The 26013-nt window shown below is 42.7% G+C and overlaps 2 protein-coding genes across 4 annotated transcripts in view; both read right to left on the bottom strand.

The window, feature by feature from the left end:
* Positions 1-1793: 1793 nt before the first annotated feature.
* LOC128610333 (kinesin light chain 2-like) lies at positions 1794-11188 on the bottom strand. Of its 2 annotated transcripts, XM_053629581.1 has the most exons (13): positions 9710-11188; positions 8472-8775; positions 8171-8387; positions 7901-8090; positions 7083-7256; positions 6835-6934; positions 6349-6398; positions 5111-5178; positions 4909-5017; positions 4683-4826; positions 4151-4275; positions 3985-4042; positions 1794-3883 (listed from the first exon to the last, which is right to left on the bottom strand). In XM_053629581.1, the coding sequence occupies exons 1-13, from the start codon at positions 9935-9937 to the stop codon at positions 3800-3802; spliced, it is 1851 nt and encodes a 616-aa protein (XP_053485556.1). In that variant the 5' UTR covers positions 9938-11188; the 3' UTR covers positions 1794-3799. The 2 variants fall into 2 exon arrangements, with proteins under 2 accessions (XP_053485556.1, XP_053485555.1); XM_053629580.1 differs by having other exon boundaries at positions 1794-4042.
* A 3553-nt stretch (positions 11189-14741) lies between these two features.
* The window catches only part of LOC128610330 (phosphofurin acidic cluster sorting protein 1), a 77910-nt gene continuing 66638 nt past the window's right edge, over positions 14742-26013 (bottom strand). For both annotated transcript variants that reach the window (XM_053629576.1, XM_053629577.1), the window contains exons 18-24: positions 24112-24214; positions 23811-23853; positions 23680-23722; positions 23426-23564; positions 22262-22500; positions 22051-22170; positions 14742-20956 (exon numbers count right to left, since the gene is read on the bottom strand). In XM_053629576.1, coding sequence (XP_053485551.1) covers positions 20838-20956; positions 22051-22170; positions 22262-22500; positions 23426-23564; positions 23680-23722; positions 23811-23853; positions 24112-24214 — 806 coding nt within the window. In that variant the 3' untranslated portion in view covers positions 14742-20837. The remainder of the gene's footprint in view (positions 20957-22050; positions 22171-22261; positions 22501-23425; positions 23565-23679; positions 23723-23810; positions 23854-24111; positions 24215-26013) is intronic.

Here is a 26013-nt window from a genome sequence, read left to right on the forward strand (position 1 = left end):
GAAATGTATTTACTGAAAAAAAGGTTGACGCGTCCAATACTTATTTCCCCCGCTGTAACTGTGTTCCTTTCCTCTGGAAAGATCTACAGTCCCCGAGGGGAAATTGTATTATGAATGATGAATTCAATTGCATTCATGTAGCACTTTTAAGAATGATCAGAGGAGACCAGAGCCAGAGGAGACCTCATGAGGAAGAATCCTTCAGGGACTTAAATAGGGAACTCATCCTCTTCTGGGTGGGTAGCGTGATTATAAATCATTACTCTTCTACAACCTTCTACCGAGTATGTTGAAGGGATGTTTAATATGAGCAGACTGCAATTAAGATTTTATGGTTATAGGATCAGTGATTAGATACAAATCTACAGTGTCTCTGCGCTTTATCCATTGAACAATGGTGGGCTTAAAATGTTTTGGGTTTTTTTTGGGTGGGGGGGGGGGGGGGGGTGTCGTTTATGCGTTTAGCGTATGCACGTGGGAACAGCCCCGACATCAGAAACTGATGAAAGCATAGAACCTCCAAGTAGAAATCAGATAGATCCGGAGGGCGACAGGAGCCTCAGATGTAGAAATGTGTGTCAGGACCAGGAACGAATTATTACAAAAAAGCATAACCACCACGCCAAATTGGTTTGAAAAGTGAGAGCTTTTATTTCTTTTGATCATTTTACATCAGATTGGCTCGTTCGCAGGTGACCTCTAACCCTCCCAATCCCCCCAACCATATTAAACCTGCACGAACACATTCTACAGTGTAGGAAAAGCTGCACATTGCACATGACCTGATGTCAGCTTTGCAGTGTGTCTGATAAAGGAAGAAAGACTTTCTCAGCATACGCAATACACAGCCGTCGTGTACCCGCTACATCGGCGGTTCTCAGCACACCGTGTGATCCGCCTGCGCTGAACAACATGGCTGCACATTCTATCATTTATTAATAGTTATTACAGTATTAACATTTGCGACAGGCAAACTAGGGTCTAGGGCTGCACGACTCATTCACAATTTTCAGATTAAATACAACTGACTGCAGTATACAGTGAGCTTAGCTGATTAATTATCACTAGAGGATTTGATTAGAGACTAATTGCGTTTGAGTGAACCTCTTAAACAATAAATCTAATGTGCTTAGGAGTGTTTTATTCTGATTAACAGGAATGTAGGTTAATAATGTACAATGCTGTGTTCTGTTTATACAAAACAAAATGAAATAATAAAGCTAATTTGTTCTTCGCTTAGTACTGAGATTTGTTACTTCAATATTGAGTAAAAGATTTTCCCATTTTATCCTTAATCGCAGATCGTCAAGGACCGATGGTTGTGTTTTGATGATAGTGTAGCTGTAACATGATCATAATATGGTGTTGGGTCAATCCCATGCAGACTTTGTTGCACAGTTAGTCTTCCCTGCACTAAAACTGCCGAGAGCTCGCTAATCAAAAGAAAACTCAAATTCCGGGCTCGTGGCGCAAACCGGGCGTTATGGTGAGTGAGTGGAGTTAAAGCTTTTTTTTTTTTTTTTTTGCAGTGTAAACGCTCACTCGAGCACTACGCAGGAGTTTACTGATCTGCCTGAGCGCTACACCGACAGTTACAAAACAATACAGAATCCATGTGTGAAGGTATGAGACACAGTGAATGGAAGAGTTTCACAGCACAAAATCTTTCCGCTCTCCATCCTACATTCCTGCGATCTTGCATTCATTTTGAACACTTTCCCCCACCATGAGCCCAACGTCAACGTCCTCTCTACCTTCAATTTCCCAGCAACACCATTCCGCGCAACCAAAAATCAGCCAAAAGAGATGGTTGTGTATTTAAAGGAGCAGTTTGTCATTTTATTTCAGCGCCCTCTGCTGGCTGCGAGGTGATGCGAACACCCCCTTCATCGGCCTCTCGTTCGAGGTCAATTGCGGTAGAAACAAACCGAAAAAGCGGTTCCTCGGTCCTGAAGACTTTCCCATGGAGGAAAACGTACCGACACTGGAGACTCCTTCCATAAAATGTCTCCACACAGAAAGCTACACAATATCAACGATTACATGTTGCTCTTACTAAAACGACATGTTTTAATCCATTCATTCATTACTAGCCTTAAACTACGCAGTAACGGCTTGTTCACGGGTCTCTGTAAACAAGCCGTTACTATAGAAACGATGACTTATTAGAACAAGCGTATTAATATAATCCTGGGATTTGAATTACAGCTGGAAGTACCATGTTACAGAAAAGTTCCGATTTGAGAATTCTACAGCGCTGTAGTATAACACTATGTACACCACTGTGAGGCCTTGGAAGGGGCAGGGCAATGTTTATCTGGGGGCGGGGTCAATTTCAGGGCCAGAAAAATGTCATTAGAAGCCTGACAAAGATATTTATTTTGCATCACAGATAACTGAGTTTATATGAATATAGTAGAAACACTTCTACACACACAAAAAAAGATTACAAACTGCACCTTTAATACAAAATTTCCATTTCCCCTAATCGTTCAGTCAAATCCAACTCTCAAGTGACACAGCAGGTACAATAACACTGCTGCGTGCCCGACAACCACAACACAAGAATACAGTACATAAGCCAGCGATGTAGGACTTCTTTGTTTTGGCTCTTACATAAACGCATAAATAATTACGAGCACGCTGAATTAGCGAACGTAGTGAAGATATGTTCTAATCAAAGATCAATCACTGTTTGGAGCAAATAAATCGAACCAAACCACAAACTCGTATACGCTACATGATGGTGTTTTGTACCGCAAAAATAACCACACACACACACACACACACACACACTTATATACAAACTCTGACTTCATCATACAATTCTGGCGTTAACCAAGACTCGGAAATTAACGGACAATGTCAAAATAATCAGCAGAACACGACTTGGGTCCAGTTTCAGCATCCTTCGAGAGCTCTTCTGTTCACACGGCATGTGAAACAAGCAACAAAGCCCAGTGTTTCTTTAACAGTTCATCTACTTCATCAAGTCATCTACTTCCTACTATGTAAACAAAACCATGTGTGGTTATTTACAAAGAAGGAAACAACAATTTCAATAAGTTAAACCTGTATATACAGAAAGGAGAAGAAAAAAAACAACAACAGGAAGGCAAAAGAGAGGCTTTACCTCAACCACAACACTACTTTCTGTTCATTTCAGCGCTTTACTTAAAATAAATAAAATTTAAAAAAAAAAAAAAAACACATTTCCATCCTGGCATTTTGTTCATCCATGACGAAACACACCAGCTTCGTACCACTCGTGATTTTTTTGGGTGTGAGGAGCCACATCAGCATTATCTGTGCCTCTAGTCAAGTACAAAACATTCTGATCACAGATAGTTAAAGTTAATGCTTGCAGTTACACATACTAACCATTCCTTATATGATGTATAACCTTTTTTTTAAACCATGCCATGTCTCGGAGATGCGAGTAAGGGTCTCGAATGCAGACACGCGTCCAGTGGAGTAAGCAGCATGCTGTATTGCGTTAACCGCATGGTTGGATTTTCAGGAAAACAGGCTGGCCGTGGACTGAAAGAACTGAGGGCGGTGAACTGGAACTCTATCTCTATCTCTCTACCCGCTGTGCGTCAACAGTCTGATCAGTGCAGTTTAACAAAGCAAAGCAGACACAGCTATTTGGTAGCGCACTGGCTGTCAAACTAAAGACTGGTGGAATTTTTTTTTTTTTTTTAAATGACATAACATAACATTGTTCTGATTTGAATGCACAACGCAAACAGCGTGTCTGCTTTGCTCCGCTCCTCTTTAATAACCCCGACCGCACTCTCTAACCAATCAGGGAGCTTCGTCTTGAAAGGTCCACGTTGCTGGTGCTCAGTCCTCGACATTCTGACAGGCCACTGTTTACTTCCTGAAAACACAGAATATAGGTTCGTGAAGCTCTGAAGAAGCGTCATCCTTACAACACACAAAACTGTATGCGTGTGTGTGTGTCCACGTCCACGTGCTCACCTGTGAGGTCTCCTCTACACTCTTGTTGAGGAAGTTCAAAGAGCTCGCCCTCTTCATCCTTAAATACAAAAAAAAACCAAAAAAAATATCTCAGACCTTTTAGTCAGGACTATTAAAAACGAATGGCTGCGAGTCAACAGTTAATCCCGGACTCGTTCTTCCTCACCCCGGGTTGCGAGGCTCTTGCGGGCCGCTGCCCTGCAGTTTCTTCACCAGCATCTCGCTGCTGCGTCTCAGAGCGTCTCGGATCTTCCCGAAGGAGCCGCTGCGCCGCAGAGAGCCGCTCCCGTCCTGCGGGCGGGGGGGTCAGGGAAGCGAACATAAGCTTCTAAACTCTGGAATCTCTCTCAGCTCCAACATAAAGCCACATTTTATACAACTCATCATACAATCCTTAATCCGGGTGAACGTAAACAAAGCACTGGGCGTTTTCAGCCAATTCTACACGGCATACATGATAGCTGTTGCTCAGCAAAGGTCATCGTGGCGACATTCTTAAAACGAGGGTCAACGATTCAACAGAGTAATAAATATATAACTCATAAATATGCAAATATATGCAGAAAGATCAGCGTTACACTTTTTTTAATCTGCTCTAATATTTCCCGGAGGTTTGTAAACCTTTCGAGGAAACGTCAGAGCGGTTTCATGAAGCTAGCAGTACAGACGGAATATAAAGAGGACGTAAGTGTACACACCCCGCTCCACTCAGCCTCGTCTCCCTCAGAGTCACGAGGACCTCCAGAACCGTTCGGCCCCTCCCTGCCGTGCCGCTTATCTCCAGCAGGGGTGCCGTCTTTCAGCAGCTCCACCACCTTACTCTGGTTAATCGCATCGATGCCCTACATTGAGGATTGACAGATGTATTGATAAAACGCTTTGGTATATTGCGTATTAACGCAAGTAGATCCCATGCACAGGCACCTGTTTGCGGTTCTTTGTAGCACAATCTTCCAGAGTCTCGGCGGCCTGCAGCTTGCCCTGCCGGCGATACAGCGCCCCCAGGCTCCTCAGTGTGTTAGTGACTGTGGGACTGCAAGCAGCAGAGACGAGCCATCAACACGCAGCTCACGTATTATCCGATAAACAGGAAGTGCTTCACGCAGGCTTGCGAACGATCACTCACCTGTCCACTTTGCAGGCCTTGTACCAGCTGCCGTACTCACCGTACGGACCAGAGTCCTTCTTCTTGCCCTGTTACATCAATTAAAAATAAAATACATCAATGAATACTATTCATCTAGCAGGTCTGAAGTAACGAGTGTGTCAGGAATGCTGTAATGCAGTGCTGCGCTCCTACAAAACCACACACACACACAAAATCTGATAACGTCGTTCTGTGCAGATTGTCTGTTTTATAGCTGGTCCTCCCTCTCTGTGCTGTAAAATCAATTCCTGTCTCACATGGCACACATTTTCCTATAACCATGGTGTATTATATTACTTGGAAAACGTTATGAAAAAGACCAATGTAATTAATATATATATATATATATATATATATATATATATATATATATATAAACTCAGAACCCACCAACAATGCTGCATTTAAAAAATGTTTATCATTAATAAACAATTCTTTTAAAAAGTAAAATTAACAAATTATTTAATATGTAAAAAGAAACATGCTAAAAATCTGTCAAATATTTTACAATTATAAAGATTAAGTAAATTTATTATTTATTATTTTAAAAACTACTTCCTGAGTTTGCAATTTCAAAAAAAAAAATAAAAAAATAAAAAAATTTAAGAAATTAAATTAAAGAAATGAACTAATCCTGATCTCTCGGAAAAGTGTACTCTCTTGTACAGTATATAGTCATATCGCCCAGCGTTACTACATGTAAAACTCTTTTTAGACATTTTATATCAAGCTATAATAAAGAAAAACACTTTCAAATCAATAAGACTCAATAGTAGATGAGGATCATTTCAGTAGTGCGCCATCTGGAGGCGGTCTAGGACTCTAACGCGTGTTTCTACTGGGGTGTAACTCTTGGACAGTTAGAATTTTTCGATGCGTTGTTTCTCACGGCGTGATTAAAATGAATCGAGGCGATGCTCGTCGACGTGAAATCAATCACTTATGATTACGGATCGCTTATTCGTGAAAACAACCGGTATGTAAACATGATGTTTAAAAAAAAAAATAAAAAAGTCCATCATCATTAAGCAAATGAGCATTAGATTCTGAACAAAGCTGGTTAGAAATGGATCGCAGGCTCCGGAATTGAACCGATTCACACAGGACACGGTGGTATCGTTAAACTGTATCGGGTTTAAGGTTTGCACTCCGTTCCTGTGGCCTGAGCAGCGTGTTTCAGGCTCGGTTAAGAGCGCTGGGTGGTCCGGTCACCGTACCTTGCTCTCCTCTCTCTCTTCGGCGTGCATCCATATGGGCTTGTTGTCGTCTACGGAAAAGAGAACGATTGAGACGTTAACAATTAAATTACAAGTCACTGAGCCCATCGCTTAAAGAGTACTGTATAGATGATTAGATTCTGTATATTAGTGCTGTGTGTGTGAGAGTGTTTGTGTGTAAACAGAAAGCCTTCATTTCTTTGTGCTGTCGTGTTACTGTAATCAGCTTGTGTGTGTGTGTGTGTGTGTGTGTGTGTGTGTGTGTGTGTGTGTGTGTGTGTGTCAGATCACTGAGTTCCAATTGGCTTTAAGGTTGTCTTGTGGCCAGAAGAAGGTTTAAGCTTATTTGTGCGTTAAAGTGTACAGGATTAGGTGCACAATCCTCCTGAGAAACAGCTTTTTTAAACCTCTCTCTCGCCCTCTCTCTCTGCTTTGGTCATAATGCAGCAGCTTATTGTGACTGGAGAAGGGAAAAAGACTGCTTACTGTTGACGGAGCCGAACTGCTTCTCGTGGGCACGGGTCAGGATCTCCTTGTACAGCGCCTCGGCGTCCATAAACTTGCCTTGCTTCAGGTAGCACGTGGCCTTACGGGCAGACAGCGGAAAAACGTTTAGCGTTCCTTCACGTTTTCCCAATCCGACATTATAACACAAGGTTCTGTAGCGTAGGAACAAAAGTCCGATTTGCTTATACGTTACGAACGTGCGGGAAAGTATTAAAGACTGGTCTCACCAGGTTGTTTTTGGTCTTGGCCACGTTGGGGTCGTCGGCCCCCAGCTTGCTCTCGTAGATCTCGAGTGCGCGGCTGTAGTAGTACACCACCTCCTCGTACTTTCCCTGGTTCTGACACAGCAGCGCCAGGTTATTCAGCTGCTTCGCCACGTCGGGGTGGTACTTCCCCAAAACCTGTCAACATCACGAACACAAAATAATAATAACGACGACACGTCGGTTTACACTTTTCTAGATTGTTCACGCCGGAACCAAACGCTCGTCTCTTGGCTTTCCCGAACCAGCCGAAACATTTTGTTCATCTTCAGTCTTCGGGGTCGCATCAGATCTGGAGAATATTAGTCCCAAGGCGGGAATATACACTGTGAAAGGGATGCCAGTCTTCTGCAGGGCATCGTACTCATATCAACACCTAGGGGCAGTTTAGAAGTCACCAATCCACCTTAGAGACTGGACAAGTCACGTTTTCAGAGAGCTTTTCTCTCATCAGACTGCATACGTATACAAACTAGTTCTAGTGAGACGCCACAATCACCGCGACCTTGTGATATCTCGAACGAGCGAAAGACGCCTATCTGGTAGAGGAGAGAGTCTGGATAGACCTCCATGGTCATGTTTGCTTATTATATGAGAAATATATTATTTATTTATCTTACAGTTCCTCTTTTACATTAAGATAATTCAGCGATAAAATTTCAATTTCAGGGTTTCATCCCTGAAGGCAACGTGGGCCGTTGAAATAATTTTCAAATGACATATCTGCCTGTGGTCTGCCCTAAACTAAAAGGTGAAAAGAAAGCCGACTGGCAACGCCGCACCTTCTCTCTGATCTCCAGCGCCCTCTTGCACAGAGGTTCGGCTTCCTTGTATTTGCCCCTCTTGCCGTACAGCACGGCCAGGTTGTTGAGGGTGGCGGCCACGGCGGGGTGGTCCTTCCCGAGGGTCTTCTCGCGGATTGCCAGAGCATCGTTCAGCAGGTGCGCCGCTTCTTTGTACTTGTTCTGATCCCTGCATGGAGCAAAGTCCGGTTATTTCTTTATCGTTCGGTATTTTGGCATAACACGCAACATTACACACGCGATCCTGACCTGTAGACGAGCGCGAGGATGTTGAGCATGGTAGCGACGTCGGGGTGGTCGTGGCCCGAGGTCTTCTCCAGGTCCTCCAGAGCTTGTTTGCACAGCGGCACAGCCACCTCGTACCTTCCCTGGGAGGCGTACTGGATCACCAGGTTGTGCAGCGTCCTGAGCCGAGCCGGGATCTCGTATCCTCCCTGCTGTGCTGCTGCCTCGCCGCTGCGCTGGGCTGGAACAGAGCACACGGCCAAAACGGTTAATATACTTCACCTTTCATTTCGCATTAGCATATGGATTTTATTCAGTTTCACACCTGGTCCGTGATCATCGTCGTTGGGGAACAGATCGTCCAGGCTGTCCTTTTCTTTTTCTCCGGATTTTTCCTCGGAGGGCGTGGCGTCGTCGTCGAACTTGCGTATCTGGTTCATGAACTCGAGGTGCTTCTTCTCCTCCTCGAGCTGGGCCACGTTCTGCTCGCTCTTCTGCAGCTTGTGCTGGGTGCTGGCCAGCTCGTCCCGCAGCCACTGGTTCTCCTGGCACAGACGCCGCACCTGAGCACGCAGCTTCTGCTTCTCCGACTCCACGGCGCTCAGGTGACCAGACAGTGCGATGATCACCTGCCGAGGACAGAAGCGCTGACCTTCACCTCATAAAAACAATCAGGTAAGCATGTAAGAACAACCTGGCACCTGCATCAGGCTGAAGTATTTTTAGTCGAGCTGTAGAAGGAGAACTCGCAAATCAAATGAAGACTATCGCTATCCGGTGTCCATGTGTGAGAAGGACAAAGAGAGAGAGAGAGAGAGAGAGAGAGAGAGAGAGAGAGAGCGAGAGCAAGAGAGAGAAAGACAAAGACAGAGAGAGAGAGAGAGAGAGAGAGAGAGAGAGAGAGAGAGAGAAGAGAGCAAGAAAGAGAGAGAAAGACTAAGAAACAAAGAGAGAGAGCGAGCAAGTGAGAAACAGAACGAGAGAATGTGCGAGCAGGCAAGAAAGAGAGAGACAAAGAGGCAGACAGACAGAGAGTGAGCAAGAGAACAAGAGAAAGAGAGACAAATATAGAGTGTGTGAGCAAGAGAACAAGAGAAAGAGACAAAGTGTGTGAGCAAGAGAGAACGAAAGAGAGAGAGTGTTATAAATGTTATAAAACCCATAACAAATGTTATGGGATTTATAATATCCATGCCAATAAAGCACTGCTGAACTGAACTGAGAGAGAGAGAGAGACAAAGAGACAGTGTGAGTGAGCGAGCGAGCGAGCAACAGAGAGCTTGAGGGAAAGAGAGAGAATTTGAAAAGCCTTTTATTACTATAAAATACTCTTCATTAATACACTTGTTGCCTCATTACAACTATATCTCACATCACATAAGTACCAAAGAAATCCTAAAAACAGAATTTTAAAAAAATTACAGAGAGAGAGAATGAAAGAGAGAGAAGAGAGAGAGTGAAAGTAAGTGAGAGAGAAAAAAGAGAGAGAAAGAGAGAGAAAACGAGAGAGAGAGAGAGAGAGAGAGAGAGAGAGCGCGATGGCTAAAAGCCCAGTAGGTGTACCTGCGCCTCCCCCAGGCCCAGCTCGATGGCCTCCAGGCTCTTGCGGAGCAGGCCAGACTTCTCCTGTGCGGCGGGGGGAGGAGTGCAGTCCAGCAGGGAGTTGAGGAGCTGAGCGTGCTCTCCTCGCAGTGTCTCCAGCCCCTGAATCACCGCCTTCGTGTTCAGCACGATCTCATCCTGACTCAGCCGCTCCAGAGCCTCCTCCCTCGGGTACACCATAGTGGACATGGCCTGAGACCGCTCACGCTCGCAAACAGCCGCTGGAGAGACAAAGAGAACGAGACAGGATGTAGATACATATCTAGATCTCCTGAACACAGCTTAATAGCAAAACCAACCAAAAAAAAAAAACACACGCTCTGTCTGACTCTACATAACACAAATAACCCGAGCATATCCTTTATTTATTTTGATGCTTATTAAATTAATTCAAGTGACATTCAGCTCAAATATCACATTTCCAGGCCCAGCTCTGACGAGATTAGATTGCCTGTCCTCTGGGGAACATCAAGTTTAGCTCTGTAACAAACCATAATGAGATTCTGGGCCTGTTCACATCAGGCATTTTAAAGCAGGATGGATGGGCGGAAACACAGGAAAGCGAAAGAGTGAAACAGAAACTCTGGAGGTCACGAATCCATCAGGGGTTGTGTTACATCATCATCACTCTCCTCCCAGAGTCAGTACTGCTCTTCTGTGGCAAAGTGCATGTTTGGTGGAGTAGAAATCACACTGGGACCAGCACGCTCTCCGCTCTGCTCGCTGTAGACGCAAGACCAGATGCAGTGCATGCAAATATCTTCCTGGAGTTGTGAGGCAAACGTGCTGAACACCACCAAGATCCTGAGTACGCAGAATTTGTAAGTAAAATAAAAAAATACAAATAAAAACAAAAGGATTTCCTTCAGAGCTGCGCTTCTCTGCGCAGCCTCTAGGTGTCTCCCTCCTGCCTCCATCCCCACACCCTGCAATGCAGCAAGACTCTGAACCGCAACCAAACAACCTTTTATACCTCACATCACTCCCTTACCTGGATTCCAACTCGTATATAACCACAGCTGACCCTCAGATCTCGGGAAATATGAGATGAAATGAAATGAGATGCCTTACAGGATTCATGAAGGTGACCGTGGCGCATCAGCATCAGAGCGTCAGCATCATCAGCAGTGCTGATTTATTTATTTACTGCTATATAAACGGGTATAATACCTACAATTCATACCAATATCACTGACGTCACAAATTCAAACAACATCCTGCTTTATTTATACATATATACATACATATTTCAGTGCAATACATATACACGCAAGATAGATAATAGAAACATGTCTCAGCAGAAAATGTCGACCAAGCTAGCTAATGTTTTTAGCCTAAAAGCTAGCTTTTAGACCTCACACACACACTTCATCATCAACTAACAGTTTAATCAGACGCTTCAGCTAACACTACAGCTAGTTAGCAGCACTTTATTCACATATTTACCTTCTCCGCACACAGGTAGGGGTTTTGTTCCCACCGAAATGAAAAAAAAAGCGTTTGAGATTAAATTAATAGACTGTAATTTTTTTTTTTTTAAATATGTCGCAAAAAAAAGCAAGTTTCAGATAAAACGGCGGTTAAATCCTGCTGAAGAGTGAAGCAGCGCTCTCCAGCTGGAGCATCCTACAGACCCGACACCGGCGCTGGAACGGCGGATTCTCTCAGCACTCTTCACTGCTGGTGTTTTTGTTGTTGTTTAAGAGTAAAGTTTCATCCCTGACCAACAAAAAGCGCTCCTTCCGTCCATCCTCAGTGGTGTTTTCTAATAATAATAATTCAAAACTAAACAAAACACAGCACGAACTCAGCGCAGAAGCTTCTCGGCGGTTTAACTGACTGACAGCCGCAAACTGAAAATGGCTGGTCGTGCCAAGCGGCTCCCACAAGCCAGCGCGGCGCGGCGTGACGTCACCGCGCCCCCACCCCCTCATCACCCCCTCATCACCCCCTCCTCTTTCCCCAAACCACCTTCCGGGTGACCGTTATTTCCGTTAACACAAAGCTAACGCTATTGTCTTTTACTTTCCTCCCAAATTAAGTGTGTTGTCTTGTAGAAAAAAAAAGTGTCATCACAGTCTCCAAATAAACATCTTTTCCCATGTTGGTACACTTTTTCCTCAGACAAGTTGTATGGCTAAAAATTCCCTGCTGAAAAAACAACAACAACAAACCCCAAAACAAAACATCTAGACAAAGGGACACAGGGACTCCTACAGCAAACCCACTTTTATTTATTCAGAGTAAATAATGTGTTTCATTGTTGATGTGTAAGATTACATTTGTGTAAAATTTTTATATTATATAACTCACTGAGTCATGTTTTTTTTTTTTTTTTTTTTTTTTTTTTTTTAAATTACAGGTAGTTTGGCCTCATCACGTAAGACACCAGCTGCTTATGAACTCACCTCAACATCTTCTATATCGCTTATCCTACTGGGTCGTGGGGAACCTGGAGCCTACCCCAGGGAGCATCAGGCACAAGGCGGGGGACACATTGGACGGGGTGCCAGTCCATCGCAGGGAAACTCACATATACCTTCACACACACATTCATACACAACGGACACTTTTTGGACATGCCAATCAGCCTACCATGCATGTCTTTGGACTGGGGGAGGAAACCGGAGTACCCGGAGGAAACCCCCGCAGCACGGGGAGAACATGTAAACTCCACACACACAGGGCCGGGGTGGGAATCGATGTCTTTTATGATCATTTACCCCACTATGGGCAACCGGAAAGTCTCTGTTGAAACCAGAGCAGCCAGCAAAACTGTCATTATTTTTGACCCCTATTAAGCAGAGGTACACTTAAGTGTAGTCTGGGGTGAAGTGCGTTTAGAATTTTATTGATTTATTTATTTGCTCTGCAGGACAGTACAGTGTTACTGAACTACAGTGGGGCACTGAACTGACGGATGAAATGAAGAGAGAGAGAGAGAGAGAGAGAGAGGTGGATTGTAAAGCCCGCCCACAGAGAAAACTGATAGGCCTAGTTAGCAGAAGGCGAGACCAGTCAGGATACACTCACTGTCACTCTCTCTCTCTGCTCCTCTAATAGAAATTCTTTGGTCTCTCGCTCCCTTTTTTTTATATTTTAAAAAAATAAAAATAAATTGCTTTCCAGGATATTGTATATAATTTGCGGGCGACAGGGAGCCGCTACCAATATGCGGGAGACTCACAGAACTTCTTAATGGGAAATGTAATGGTCCCCGTGGGTCTCTACTGGCAATTTTTTGCCTCTATTGGTGGCAGGTGATGTCTAGTGGACCATTAAGGACCAATAGAACATCTTTGTCATTTTGTAATGGTTTTAATGGTTAACTGCTGATGGTTTGTAAAGTTATTTGTAGTGGAAACCTTTAGAATTTTGTGATGGTTCTATTGTTTTTTTTTTTTTTTTTCAAGCAGGGTTTGTGGACACCGAAGCATCACACCCATGTGCTTGTTGGTGAACATCCCATTCCAGATGTCGTCCCCCTGTTTGCTTTTATAATAACCTCCATTCTTCTGGGAAGGCTCTCCTCTAGATTTTAGAGCGTGCCCATTCAGCGACAAACTGAGCACTGATGTCGGACGAGGAGGTCTGGAGTGCAGTTAGCATTCCAGTTCATCCCAAAGGTGTTCAGTGGCATTGAGGTCAGGGTCCCTCATAGAATTTGTACTCATTATAATGGTTATAATGGAAATTGTATTGTTTTTCATGGAAACTGTAATGGTCCCTGTGGGTGTCTACTGGTAACCTGTTGCCTTTTATTGGCGGCATGTTATGTCTAGTGGATACCATTAAGGACCAATAATGGTAATAGTTCTGAAGGTTAGCTGATGGTTTGGAATGGTATTTGTAGTGGAAACCATTAGAATTTCTATGATGGTGTCTATTGTTTGTTTGTTTTCAGCTGGGATGTTTGGGCTATGTTTGGGTAATGCCTATAATACAGCATACAAAGACATTCTATACAATTATGTGTTTCCAACTTTGTGGCAAGAGTTTGGGAAAGAACCACATATGGGTGTGATGGTCAGGTGTCCACAAACCTTTGGCCATATAGTGTATTTTGAGGAGCTGCGTTTTGTAGAAATATAAATATTTCCATTTTCCAAAAGTCTCCATCCATAGGGGAAAGTAACAGAATTTTTCATACTCAGTTTATATTATATATACACATTTATATATTTTTTCAGACAGCCTTTAAGAACGCCTTTGCCAAAAGAAGAACGTATTGAAATCATTCTCATGGCTGGATCAGGAAGCTGTCACAGGGTTGCAATGGACTTTAACAGGAAACATGAACTTATTAACACACTCAAAAAGACAGGAAGTGTTACGGACCGACTGAGAAGCGGACGTCCACCGACGAAGACATAACCCACGTGGTGCTAGCAAACATAGTATGCTACAGCTGGAGACGTTTGAGACATCCTGTAGATGAAATGATGCTTTTATCTTATCATTAGTACATAGTTTACACCACAAATCATATCCCATTTCGAAAATCCTACAAATATATTTGAAATAAATTGTTGTACCTTTTTATTTTGCTTCTTTAATTCACAGCCTGTTTTCCCGTGACACCACCGACCACATTTATATCCATAAAACAGACCCCAATGTTCATTAAGTGAGGAATATTACACACGGGGGCATTCTGTTACAGGAAACAAATCAATGATGGGGTGGTGTGATACATCCTCATGCAAAGAGGAGTTACTGCACTTTTACCAACTAAAGTTGATTATTTTCCAACATCAGCACATCCTGATGTGATTTTACTTACAGTACTTATTTAAAAAAAATGAAAAGTTGGTACTGTAGACATGATAATGTATTAGAATGTTTACAATTGTGTAAATAATCAGGATCTGCTTAAAGACATGCAGTTTGCCGGCTGTAATTCAGAAACATTGAACTCGGTCTAGAAGGAGATGATCCACGTTTTCTATGATCACACACTAACACACACACACACAAAAAACTGAAAGCAGAGTACAAATAAGGTGTGTTTATTTTAAAAAATGAACACTTTCAATTTATCCCACACATGACCCCATCGACAACTGAAATCATGAAAAGGCAGTACTACAAAAACATGTTGAATAAAAAAAATAACAATAAAAGAACTCAGGTTCATATTACAAGCACTTCTTACTTAATATATGTACAAGCACTATTGATATTGTATAGGCAAGTGGCTGAGGATTGCTAAAACAAACTAAGACGTGCAAAAAAGAAAAAGAAAAATCCACAAGCTCGGCTTCTATAGTGAAGTGCTAACCTACTGCCTCGCTGTGCCTCGGGGTTTAGCGCGAGCCGAAGATCAGAACGCACCAACACTTGTGGAATTCAAGAACAATATTCTCTCGATATCAGGTCGAGACACCCAGGGCCTTATTTACTAAAAACACTCGAGCAGTTTCCATGATCGGCGAATGAGACACGCCGCTCTCGATCACTTTGTCCTGCTTAATGACTCGAGTAAATCAGGCTCTTGGGCTGAAGTGGAAAGAACAAAAGCACAATTAACTCTGCGGATGATTCGCTTGCAGAACGTCTGCTTGCAAATCTACTGTTCGTGTGATACAGACGACAAAACTTTCACGTCACACCAAACACAGATACGATGACTGGTCCAGGGCCAGATACAGCCAGGCATCATAACAGACTGAACAACACAGAGAGAGAGAGAGAGAGAGAGAGAGAGAGAGACAGAGAGAGAGAACATATATGGTCCACAATCAGAGCACGAGACGGCGACTTGGGAGATGATATCACCGTGACTGAGGAGTCACTGGAAATGAAACGGAACGAAATGCATCTCTTGAAATGCTGCTGCGCTGAAACTGGTAACATCGGATAAAAGTGATCATACTTGACAATTACATCAAAAACACGGATATAAAATGTAACAGCTGACACTTTTTTTTTTTTTTTTTTGGCAGCAGCATTTCACAACCGCGGTGTTCCCTTTGCACAGAAATATTCCATGTATACTGTATTTTTCATTTTTTTCTTAAAAAAAGGGATGTGTGCATCTGGAAGTTCTTATTCAACATGTTCACCGTTAAAGGATTTTTTGCACAAAGGATCTCTGCGTACGATACGTGAAAACACTCGACATGAATTACAATCGCGTTTGATACAAAAAAAAACACACTCGCGTGCACCACCTGGGCTGTCGTCTTAAACGTCTAATTCAGCCAAAAGGGATGACAGCAGCCAGAATTATTAATGATCTGATCTGATCCGTGACCCTAAAGCGAAGGAGTATTGAATAAAACACTGAATACAGAACCACGGCTGTATCATCCTGATCCAAAGTCATTTACACGACTCAATATGTGGCCTGTTTGGGTTTTGTTTTTGGATCTGGCCCATAATCATTTGGTACATTTCCTATCATACGTATATAGGCTAATTGCTTGCCATGTTATCAGCAGAAGGTGGTCACTAGTGTTGTGTAATGAATCATCGCTGACTCTATATTAAGGTTCTAGTAACGGACTTTATTTACAGCATCGGTTAACATTAAAGGTGGTAATATTTGTTATATGTGGGGAGGTTCTCCTCGCCGCTTGAATAAAATCGTGTCCGTCAGCGCTCCAGTCTAGACTCTTTAAACGGATCTGAACCACCACCATCAAACCAATCTCCTGATCAATCACGCTTGTTCAAACTTCTGCTCAAAATCATCAACTATACCTTTAGAGTGTAGGATTTATATATATATATATATATATATATATATATATATATATATATATATATACACACATACACACACACACACACACACATACACACACACCTCTCACGTCTGTTTGAAAGGCAGTCTGGGATTCAATTAAATGACCAAGTGATAATCAGCTGAACTTGGATCACTAGCTGTAAGTATTGACCCCCACCGTCCAGCCTCGCTTCAGTTTCGACAGATGACCAGCTACAGCGTATTAAGATGGGGTTAGCACACGGTCATCATAAATCACGGTTAATTAAACAAACATCAATTAATATAAGCGTGGATTGTGTTAATAATATTGACCTAGCACAAAACATCCTGTTGGGTTAAATTCTTACATATAAATAAAATCAAAAGCATGACGATGTGAAGCCCTGGAGCTGATCATTTTCCTAGAACAGCACGTCGCATTCAACAAAGCGTCGTTTATTCCTCTAATACCGAGGCAATTTACCAACCGTTAGAATTTTACTGAAATTAAAGAATGGTGTACTTTTAATCCATTTATAGATCAAATTTACTATTGTGGAGCATCCATGATAACTATAAGCAGTCGTTCCACCACTATTTTATTTTTATATATATATATATAAAATAGTTTTCCTTTCTAATCAGTTTAAGTTCAGATTTGAAGCATCCCTGTGAATGACCAGCTATAGCAACACATACACAATCAAGAATTCAACAAATTTATGGTTATAAGGTGAATCACCTCTGTATTTCATGCTGTAAACAACGTCAGTTAAAGGAACCTTAATATAAAGCACCACTGAATAATTTAATAATGGAAAAGAAACTTTTTTTTTTTTTTTTTTTTTTTTTAAACACCATTGCTGAACATCCACTACGGAAAATACTGACCCATTGACCCGTCTGAACTGTAACACAAACCTGTAGTAATACTTTTACTACAACTCGGTTCGACTTCATCAGCGTGACAAAGAGTTTTGTCAGAATGTGACGTCATGACCCAGAAAAGTCCTTTATAATTTATCTATACACATCGTTATCCACGTCGTCTTTTATGCCACCCGGTGTAGCGTCTGCAGAGTTTCGTAGTCCAAGAAGTCGTCGTTTTTTTGCGTTTAAATTCCTTGCGAAACGTCTCGAGTTCCTCCGGCACCGCCGTGCGACCTCGCGTCACGATGCAGGAGTTGGCATACTGTTCAAAATTTACACCACAAATCTGCTCACGCAAAAGAACACACACACACACACACACACACACGCACGCGTACACCAAGACTCATCACTCTTACTGTGGCACTACGTTATTTCAGAGTTCGGAACACTTCACACACTAAAACTTTGATCACTTGAACACCGACACGTACTGTACACCTCACGCACGTCTTAGACAAAGTAGACCATCACTTTCACAGAAGCTGTACGTTACGACAACCATGTAGCAGCTTAGCAGGTAAAGGGAGACCGTAGCTCCACGATTTCAAACTGAAAGTCAGCGTTCCGCTCTTAGCTCTTTATGTTTAAGACAGATAATGACGGCTTCTGGATTTGACCTGCTCTAAAAAGAGCGATCCGCCCTGTATCGCATGGAGATTCTTGATCGTGGAGAACATTACAGAGAACCGGTGGAGCTTAAAGTAAATGAGTTGTCATTTCCCTTGTAAGGAAAAGAAAGAGCTCAAATCTGGGGGTAGGAACAAACGTGCTGGCTCAATTTGCATTGGCGCAAGTCGTAATGTAATGTAATGTAATGTAATGTAATGTAATGTAATGACCCTGATGGTTATTTTCCAATACCATCACTTCTAGAAATGTATTATTCCTCTTGTACTACAGCAGTTTGCTAACGAATGCAACTACACCTGAGGGTTTTTTCCACCAGGAAGTTTCTACCAAAGTTGCCAGGGTCTATTTGAATTCCTGGGCTGTACTTCCAGGAACCTTTTTAGTTCCCGCTCCAGAGCAGCTACTTTTTTTTTTTTTTTGAACGGCAGAAACTTGGGTTTGTCGCACTCGATACTTCAAGTTTTCCAGAACGACCAATGTAAAACTAACTTGGATTTAGATTATTATGCCAGGCAGTGGAAAGACAAACCAGGAACTCATCCAGGAACCGAACAGTTTAGCTCTCATTCAGGAGCCGTTTTAGTTGAAGAGAACTCTTCCCTTCCTCAAAAAGCCTGCTTCACACTATGCGATTTTAGCTGTCTTTTAAGATCACTACTCATCACACCGTACAAGATGCTCGCAATAAAATCCTGGACGAATTCTAGAACGTCCTGTGTGACAACACGTTCGCGAACGTTATCAGACGTCAGACCTACGATTAAAGAAAACGACTGCGTTCTGCTTGTATCATCGATCGGAGCAATCTGGAAACGTTTTAAAAGGTGAAGGATGGGAGAGCCTTCCAAATGATTCACACTATCATCAGGAGATCACAAGCTCGAGAGCCCAAAGATGCAACAGAACTGGGCGTGTTGTCTGCATGGGAAGGGGCGTGTGCGAGCTCATGGATGAGAAAGAGGGTGGACGGCGCTTTCCTCCGAGTGTGTTATGTTACACTGCCATGTGAAGCAGCAGGAGCAGCAGTTCAAAAAGATGGGATTGGCTGGCTTCACGAGTCTCGGAGGAAAGCACACGTTAGCTTTCGCAATTTGTTGAGTGATGGGGAAGATCTGGCGGTGGGAATTGGTGAGAAAAACTAAATTGGGGAGAAATTTGGAGGGGTTTGGCCGGTTGCGGCACAGTAAAAAGAACAACATGGAATGCCGACTCATCAGCACGAGTTTAAAGTATTGCTCAAACAAACGTTGGTGGCTGTCCCATGTGTTGTACATAATCCTAGTCTTTTAGAGGAGTGTCGTGGCTTTCTGTGGTCATCTCTTGTGTTTAGCATACCGTCTTAAGCGTGAAACGATATCGACTGTTGCACCTTTAAATAGCGAATTTAAACGGTTCTCCGCCCTCGTGATCAAATATTTTGCCCGGGAGATTGTAGGATTATAGAAGGAGATTTAAAACGTGTCATGTGATCACTCATTCACTTCTAGCCCTATCTTCCACTTTCAAATGAATATCCTGTAGACGTTCGTGATGAAGGATCACGTGTGTGTGTGTGTGTGTGTGGAATATCCCTTTAAATGAATAATTTACACCAGCAGTGACGGCATGCAAACCGGCAGCGATCGTTTTGCTTTAAAGGGGTCGGCTAACTTCCAGCATTGTGCTTCACAAAGCGAAGGTGTATGACATGCGAAAGACAGAGCGTTAATGGAAGTGCATAGCTTTCAACAACCGACAGGGATCCAGCCCGGCTAAAAAGTGGCAAAAGCTGAACGCTGAAGATGCTCGTCAGTGCGGCACTGGCTCACAGACCGTTCCGAGCGAGCCGTAAATGACCTTTAATTCTAGAAATCCGATACGAGACGTGCGATATGAGCGCAGTTTCCCCTCGTGACGTAGCGTTTACAGCGGATAAATGAAGCGCGGGTCGTTGCCGTAGTAACCGTGCTGACTTTTCTGTGACCCTTTTACATTCGGTCAGGTTTACATGACGGACACATTCGGATTGGCCGGTGCGATCTTTGGAGAAATGGCTCATAAAGGAAATAAAATAAAATGAAAATAAAACCCTTAATTGAGCTACATGTTCTTAAAAAAAAAAAAAAAAAAAAAAAAAAAAAGAAAGGCCACTTTTGTAATTACTCATAATTAACTGAAAGCTGAGACACAAAAGCCTAAAGTATGTACAAAATAAGTGAAAACTCACAGAGTCCATGAACACAGCAACCACTTCACTGCTAATCCTAAGCTTCTAGGCTGAACTGATGTGAAAAAGGCATAGCGTCGAGTGGCTAACTGTAGCTGCACGCCTCGCTCAGCTTAATACATGCACAAGTACATAAGTTGCATAATAACAACAATGGAACAACAATGAATTCTCCTAGTGGATTGTGGGTGATGTAGTTTAAAACATGCATGATCAGAGGTTAACACCGGTCGCTGGTTCTGTTAAAACTCTGACATTTGGGGCTGATCATTTAGGTCAAAGGTCATGTGAGGGGGGTCGTATTTTAGATTTCTCGATTTTCGTCATGCTCTGTAACAAGTATATGAATGTTGGTAGACTGAAGGTGTCTGCCTTTTTGTGCTCGTCCAACACTACTGCTGCTTGAGGACCTTTCTGGAAATAAAAGTGACTAGCGCCGTATGAAGTCCGTCTGAGCCACTCCCACACGTCCCACACGTCCCACCCGCGAGCCCACACTCCTCCTCTCTGAAAGGATATGAACATTTAGGCAGGTTCCCTCCTACAGCCCTGCTACAGCTGTGTGCAATGGGGTGAAGGGGCGGGGCTAGAGGATGAGTGGGCGGTTCCTAGGAGGGAGGTTTGCTGTAACCAAACAGTCCGACTGGGAGGTACTTCACGTGCGTCGGCCACTGAGCCGCGAGCTGGAAGAACTTCACGTCGTTCCATTCCACACCATCGATGGACACTGAGGAGAGAGAGACAGAGAGAGAGACAGAGAGAGGGGGGAGAGACAAAGGTTGAGAGAGAGAGGGGGTGAGAGAGAGTGAGAGAGAGAGAGAGAGAGAGAGAGAGAGAGAGAGAGAAGGTGAGAGAGAGAGAGAGAGAGAGAGAGAAGGTGAGAGAGAAAGAGAGAGAGAGAGAGATTAATGTGAGAGGGTAAAAGAAAAGGAGGCAAAGGAAAGCCAACAGACAGACAGAAAGAGAGACAAAAAGAAAAACAAAGAAATGATAAAGAATGAACAAAAAAGAGAAAAGGGAAATATAGAAAATAGAATTAGCCAATAAATAAATAAATAAATAAATAGATAGATAAATAGATAAAAAACAATAAATAAAGAAAGAAAAAGGGGAAAGAAAGAAAGAAAGAAAGAAAGAAAGGGTAAATATAGAAAAAGGGGAAAAGGAAAATAGAGAAGAAGAACAGACAAGAAAGAAAAAGGATAAGGAAGGAAAAGAGGAAAAAGAAGGAAATGAAAAGGGGAGACAGATGCATAGATAGACAGAATGAAATAAAAGAATGAAAAAGGGAACATAGAAAAAAGAAAGGAAAAAAGGAAGATAAATATATTAAGAAATATAAAGAAATACAGAAAGGAAAAAAACAATGGAAAGAAAGAATGAAAACAAAAAGGGGGAAAAAGAAGAATAGAGAGAGGAAATAAGAAAGCAAAATAAGAAAAGAAAGAAATTTAAGATAAAGAAAAGAAAAAAGAGAAGAAAAGAGAGCAGAGATGTAAGTGTGTGTTTGTCAGGGGAAAGATTCGGTTTATTATGGAGTATTCTCTCTGTGCGATTTATTCTGGTGAAACTGCAGTGTTTGTTCACTCAGAGTGAGGAGCAGGACAGAGGACGATATCACATCTGGAGTGATGTACACATCTGTAATATCACAGCAGCTGTGACACGGCTAGTTTGCTACCACTGTGTGATATATAAAGAATAAAATGAAAATGGCTTGGGAGACGATGTGATACTATATATATTATGTCGATTCTGTTCAGTGTGTGTGTGTGTGTGTGTGTGTGTGTGTGTGTGTGTGTGTGTTGAGGTGTGCTGTACCTTTCAGGATGGTCTGCTGCTGCTTGGCTGAGCAGATGAGTCGACTGATGCCCTCGATCACCTGACTCTTAGAGTCCACCTCCTTCTCTTTGGGCTTCTTCCCCAGGAAAATGGTTGGCACTGCAGAAACGGAGTAAAAGTCACTGCAGCTCACTGGCTTCAACCGGGTCAAAAAGTACAGGCATGTCCTTCTCCAACACACAGCTCTCACCTTTCTTGTTCTTCTCTTTGGTGACCACGGTCATGGACATGGTGCTGACGGGCGCGTGGGGATCGCTGACGCTCGCTCCAGGCAGACGGCTGACCTGCAGGGATCTGAAGGCGCTCTTCAGAGTGTTCTTACAGCCCGTGTCTCTCCTCTCGCCCTCACGCCGCTTCTCGGCCAGAGACGCCAGCCAGTAGTCCACCTGCAGACCGATAGCGTCCACGCCGTGAGACATGCTGGGGCTCCTGGGACAGAGACGCGGAGAGAGTCGGTGTCAAACTCATAATATTTTAACAATAAGACCTCAGTAACTCGTCTTAAACGTATCCAATTTTCAGAAATTCATCATTTATTATATTGCTATTGTCTAAATGCACAGATTAAACACACTACGACACATTACCAAGAAAACTAATTTTCCAATTCATCATTAAAAAGTTACACATATAAAGTGCCTTGTATAAGTATTCGCCCCCTTTGAACTTTCCCACACTTTCAGTGCTACAACCTTCAACTGAAATAGATTCATTTGGCGTTATACATTTAAATGTTTTAGCTTGCTAATAACAAATTATACATCATTAGCATATATTTTTCCAGACAGTCTTTAAGAACGCCTTTGCCAAAAGAAGAACGTATTGAAATCATTCTCATGGCTGGATCAGGAAGCTGTCGCAGGGTTGCGCTGGACTTTAACAGGAAACATGGCGAGATGCCATACATCGTCCTCTATGTAGAGAGATTTTTGGGACACTGTATTTTGCGACAAATCCAGCTCTTTTTAAATCTTGCAATAAAAAAAAATGATATCATTTATTCCAAATTCATTTGATGGGCCAGACTGGACTCTTTTCAAACTGCTGCTCGTGCACACATTCGAATGAGAGGTGCGACCTACCCTCGTCTGCATACACGGGCTCACACGTGACCATGATTGGCTAGCGTCTCTGTGATTGACAGGGGGGACAGAGTAAATTGTTTGTTTGTATCGAATATTCAATCCTAGTCAAGATGGAGGCCAGACCGATGGTTGTGATTTTTTTCCGTTAAATATCTCAGGATGTAAAATTGGAGAAAAAAAAAAAAAAGCGCAACACAATTAATATACTTCTACTCTAAACACCACACACACACACACACACACACACACACACACACACACACACTCACCCCTGTACAGCCAAAACAGCACCCATAGAAGGTGAGGAAGGGGGCGTGGCCGTCTCTTTAAGACTGGCGGGAGAGCCGTGAGTAGGCGGAGACGTCGAGGGGACGGCCAAATTCACAGACACGCTCTCTTCAGCGTCACCTAAAAGCCACAACACGAAACACACAGATTTAAAACGACCTCAGTTTGCTGTAAAGCCTTCAGCAGCATTCAGCAAGAACAGAACAGATCCGTCAATAAAGCCATAAAGCCTGACCTGTAGACGACTGACCCGGCTCAATCAGCCCTACTTTCACAACCTGGAAGTGCATTTCAGAGTCAGTTCCGCTGTCTGATTCAGTTATTACATAATTATAATCAATTAATACACAGATAAAGATAACTCACGCCAATAAACGGGATAAACTTCTGATAGGAATCCTCCTCTCGCCTGACACACACACACACAGAGAGCCGAGAAATGAAATGACTCCGTAAAACTATTTAAACAAACATCACTGATAACGATAATAAAATACATCATCGAGTCGCTGTAGAGAGAGATTACATATTAGCTTAAGCAGTGAATGATCTACTTGCATCGTTTATAGAACTGCCTATTATTATTATTATTATTATTATTATTATTATTATTACTACTACTACTATAAATGGTGCGTAAGAGAAGCAGTGATGAAGGTTCACTCACGTCCTGTGTTTGCAGGTCAGCATGGCCTCAGCGATGGGGAGCTGATGGGTGAGAGACGCGCCGCTGATATACTGAGCGATATGACCTGCTACGTCCAACACGTCTACACACACACACACAAAAACAAACACACACAGCTAGTTTAAACCCCAGCAATTCCACATTTCTCTCAAAGATCTCAAAATGACTGCAATTACATAAAGTCTTTAATGTTATCGCAGTAATAATAATAATAATAATAATAATAATAATAAACTTTACATACAGTGCTGAGAAAAAGTATTTGATTTCTTCTGTTTGTGTAGATCTCATACTAAATAGTTTTAGATCTTCAAACGAAATACAACACAAAACAAAGGCATCCTGAGTAAACACACGATACAGATTTTATTTACTTATTTATTTTTATTGAAGCAAAAAAAAAAAAAAAAAAAGTTATCCAACACCTATCACCGATGGGAAAAACTAAATTACCTTCTTAAACTTAAGATCTGGTTGTGCCACCTTCAGCAGAAATAACTGCATCTAAACACTTCTGATAACTGGAGATCAGTCTTTCACAACGCTGTGGGGGAATTCTGGCCCACTCTTCTCTGCAGAACTGCTTTAGATCAGCCACACTGGAGGGTTTTCGAGCATGAACGGCCTGTGTAAGTTCCTGCCGCAGCACAGCGATTAGTTAGTCAGGACTTTGACTAGGCCACTCCAAAACTTTAACTGAGCTTTTTTTTTGAGCCATTCAGAGGTGGATTTACTCCTATGCTTTGGATCACTGTCTTGCTGCATAATCCAGTTGCGCTTAAGTTTCAACTGACGGACTGAAGACCGGACATTCTCCTTTAGGATTTTCTGGTAGAGAGCAGAATTGATGTTTCTCTCAATTATTGCAAGTTGAATAATTTGCAGCAAAGCATCCCCACAGCATCACACTTCCACCACCATGCTTGACCGTTTGGTTTACTCCAGATGTAACGGGACCCCTGTCTTCCAAACAGTTACACTTTCGACTAATCAATCCACAGAACATTCTCCCAAAAGGTTGAGGATCATCAAGGTGTGTTTTGGCAAAATTCAGATGAGTCTTAATGTCGTTCTGGGTTAGCAGTAGTTTTCACCTCGCCACTCTTCCATGGAGGCCATTTTTGCCCAGTGTCTTTCTGATAGTGGAGTCATGAACACTGACCTTACCAATCACTGATCTCCAAGAGAAGCCTGTAGGCCCTTTGATGGTGTCCTTGGCTCTTTTGTGACTTCCTGGATGAGTCGTCGCTGTGCTCTTGGAGGAATTTTGGAAGGTCGGCCACTTCTGGGAAGGTTCACTACTGCGCCGAGTTTTTCCATTTGGAGATAACGGCTCTCACTGTGGTTCTTTGGAGTCCCAGAGCCTTTGAAATAGCTTTGTAACCCTTCCCAGACTGATGTATTTCACATTGACATTTACGGCATTTGGCAGACGCCATTATCCAGAGTGTTTTAAAGTCTCTATCAATAAATACATCCCCATACTGGTTCACTAGGTCACGGACTAAGAATACCATCAGTCTCTGTTATAGTATATATAACAATATAGTAAGAAAAACACAGACAACACAACATTTTTTTTTAATGAAAAGTGCTAATTGAAGTATTTTAGGAAGATGTAGGTCTTTAAGGCCTGGTTTGAAGCACACCAGTGACTCGGCTGTTCGGACATCTAGCGGAAGTTCATTCCACCACTTAGGTGCCAGAACAGGAAGGCATACCTTCCTCGTACCCTGAGAGATGGTGGCACCAGTCTAGCGGTGCTAGAGGATCGGAGGGAACGTGGTGAAGTGTGGGGTGCTATAAATGCTATGAGTTAAGTGGATGCTGGCCCATTTTTGGCTTTGTAGGCAAGTGTCAGAGTTTTAAATCTGATGCGGG

Source organism: Ictalurus furcatus, chromosome 7 (assembly GCF_023375685.1).
Source record: "Ictalurus furcatus strain D&B chromosome 7, Billie_1.0, whole genome shotgun sequence".
NCBI lineage: Eukaryota > Metazoa > Chordata > Actinopteri > Siluriformes > Ictaluridae > Ictalurus > Ictalurus furcatus.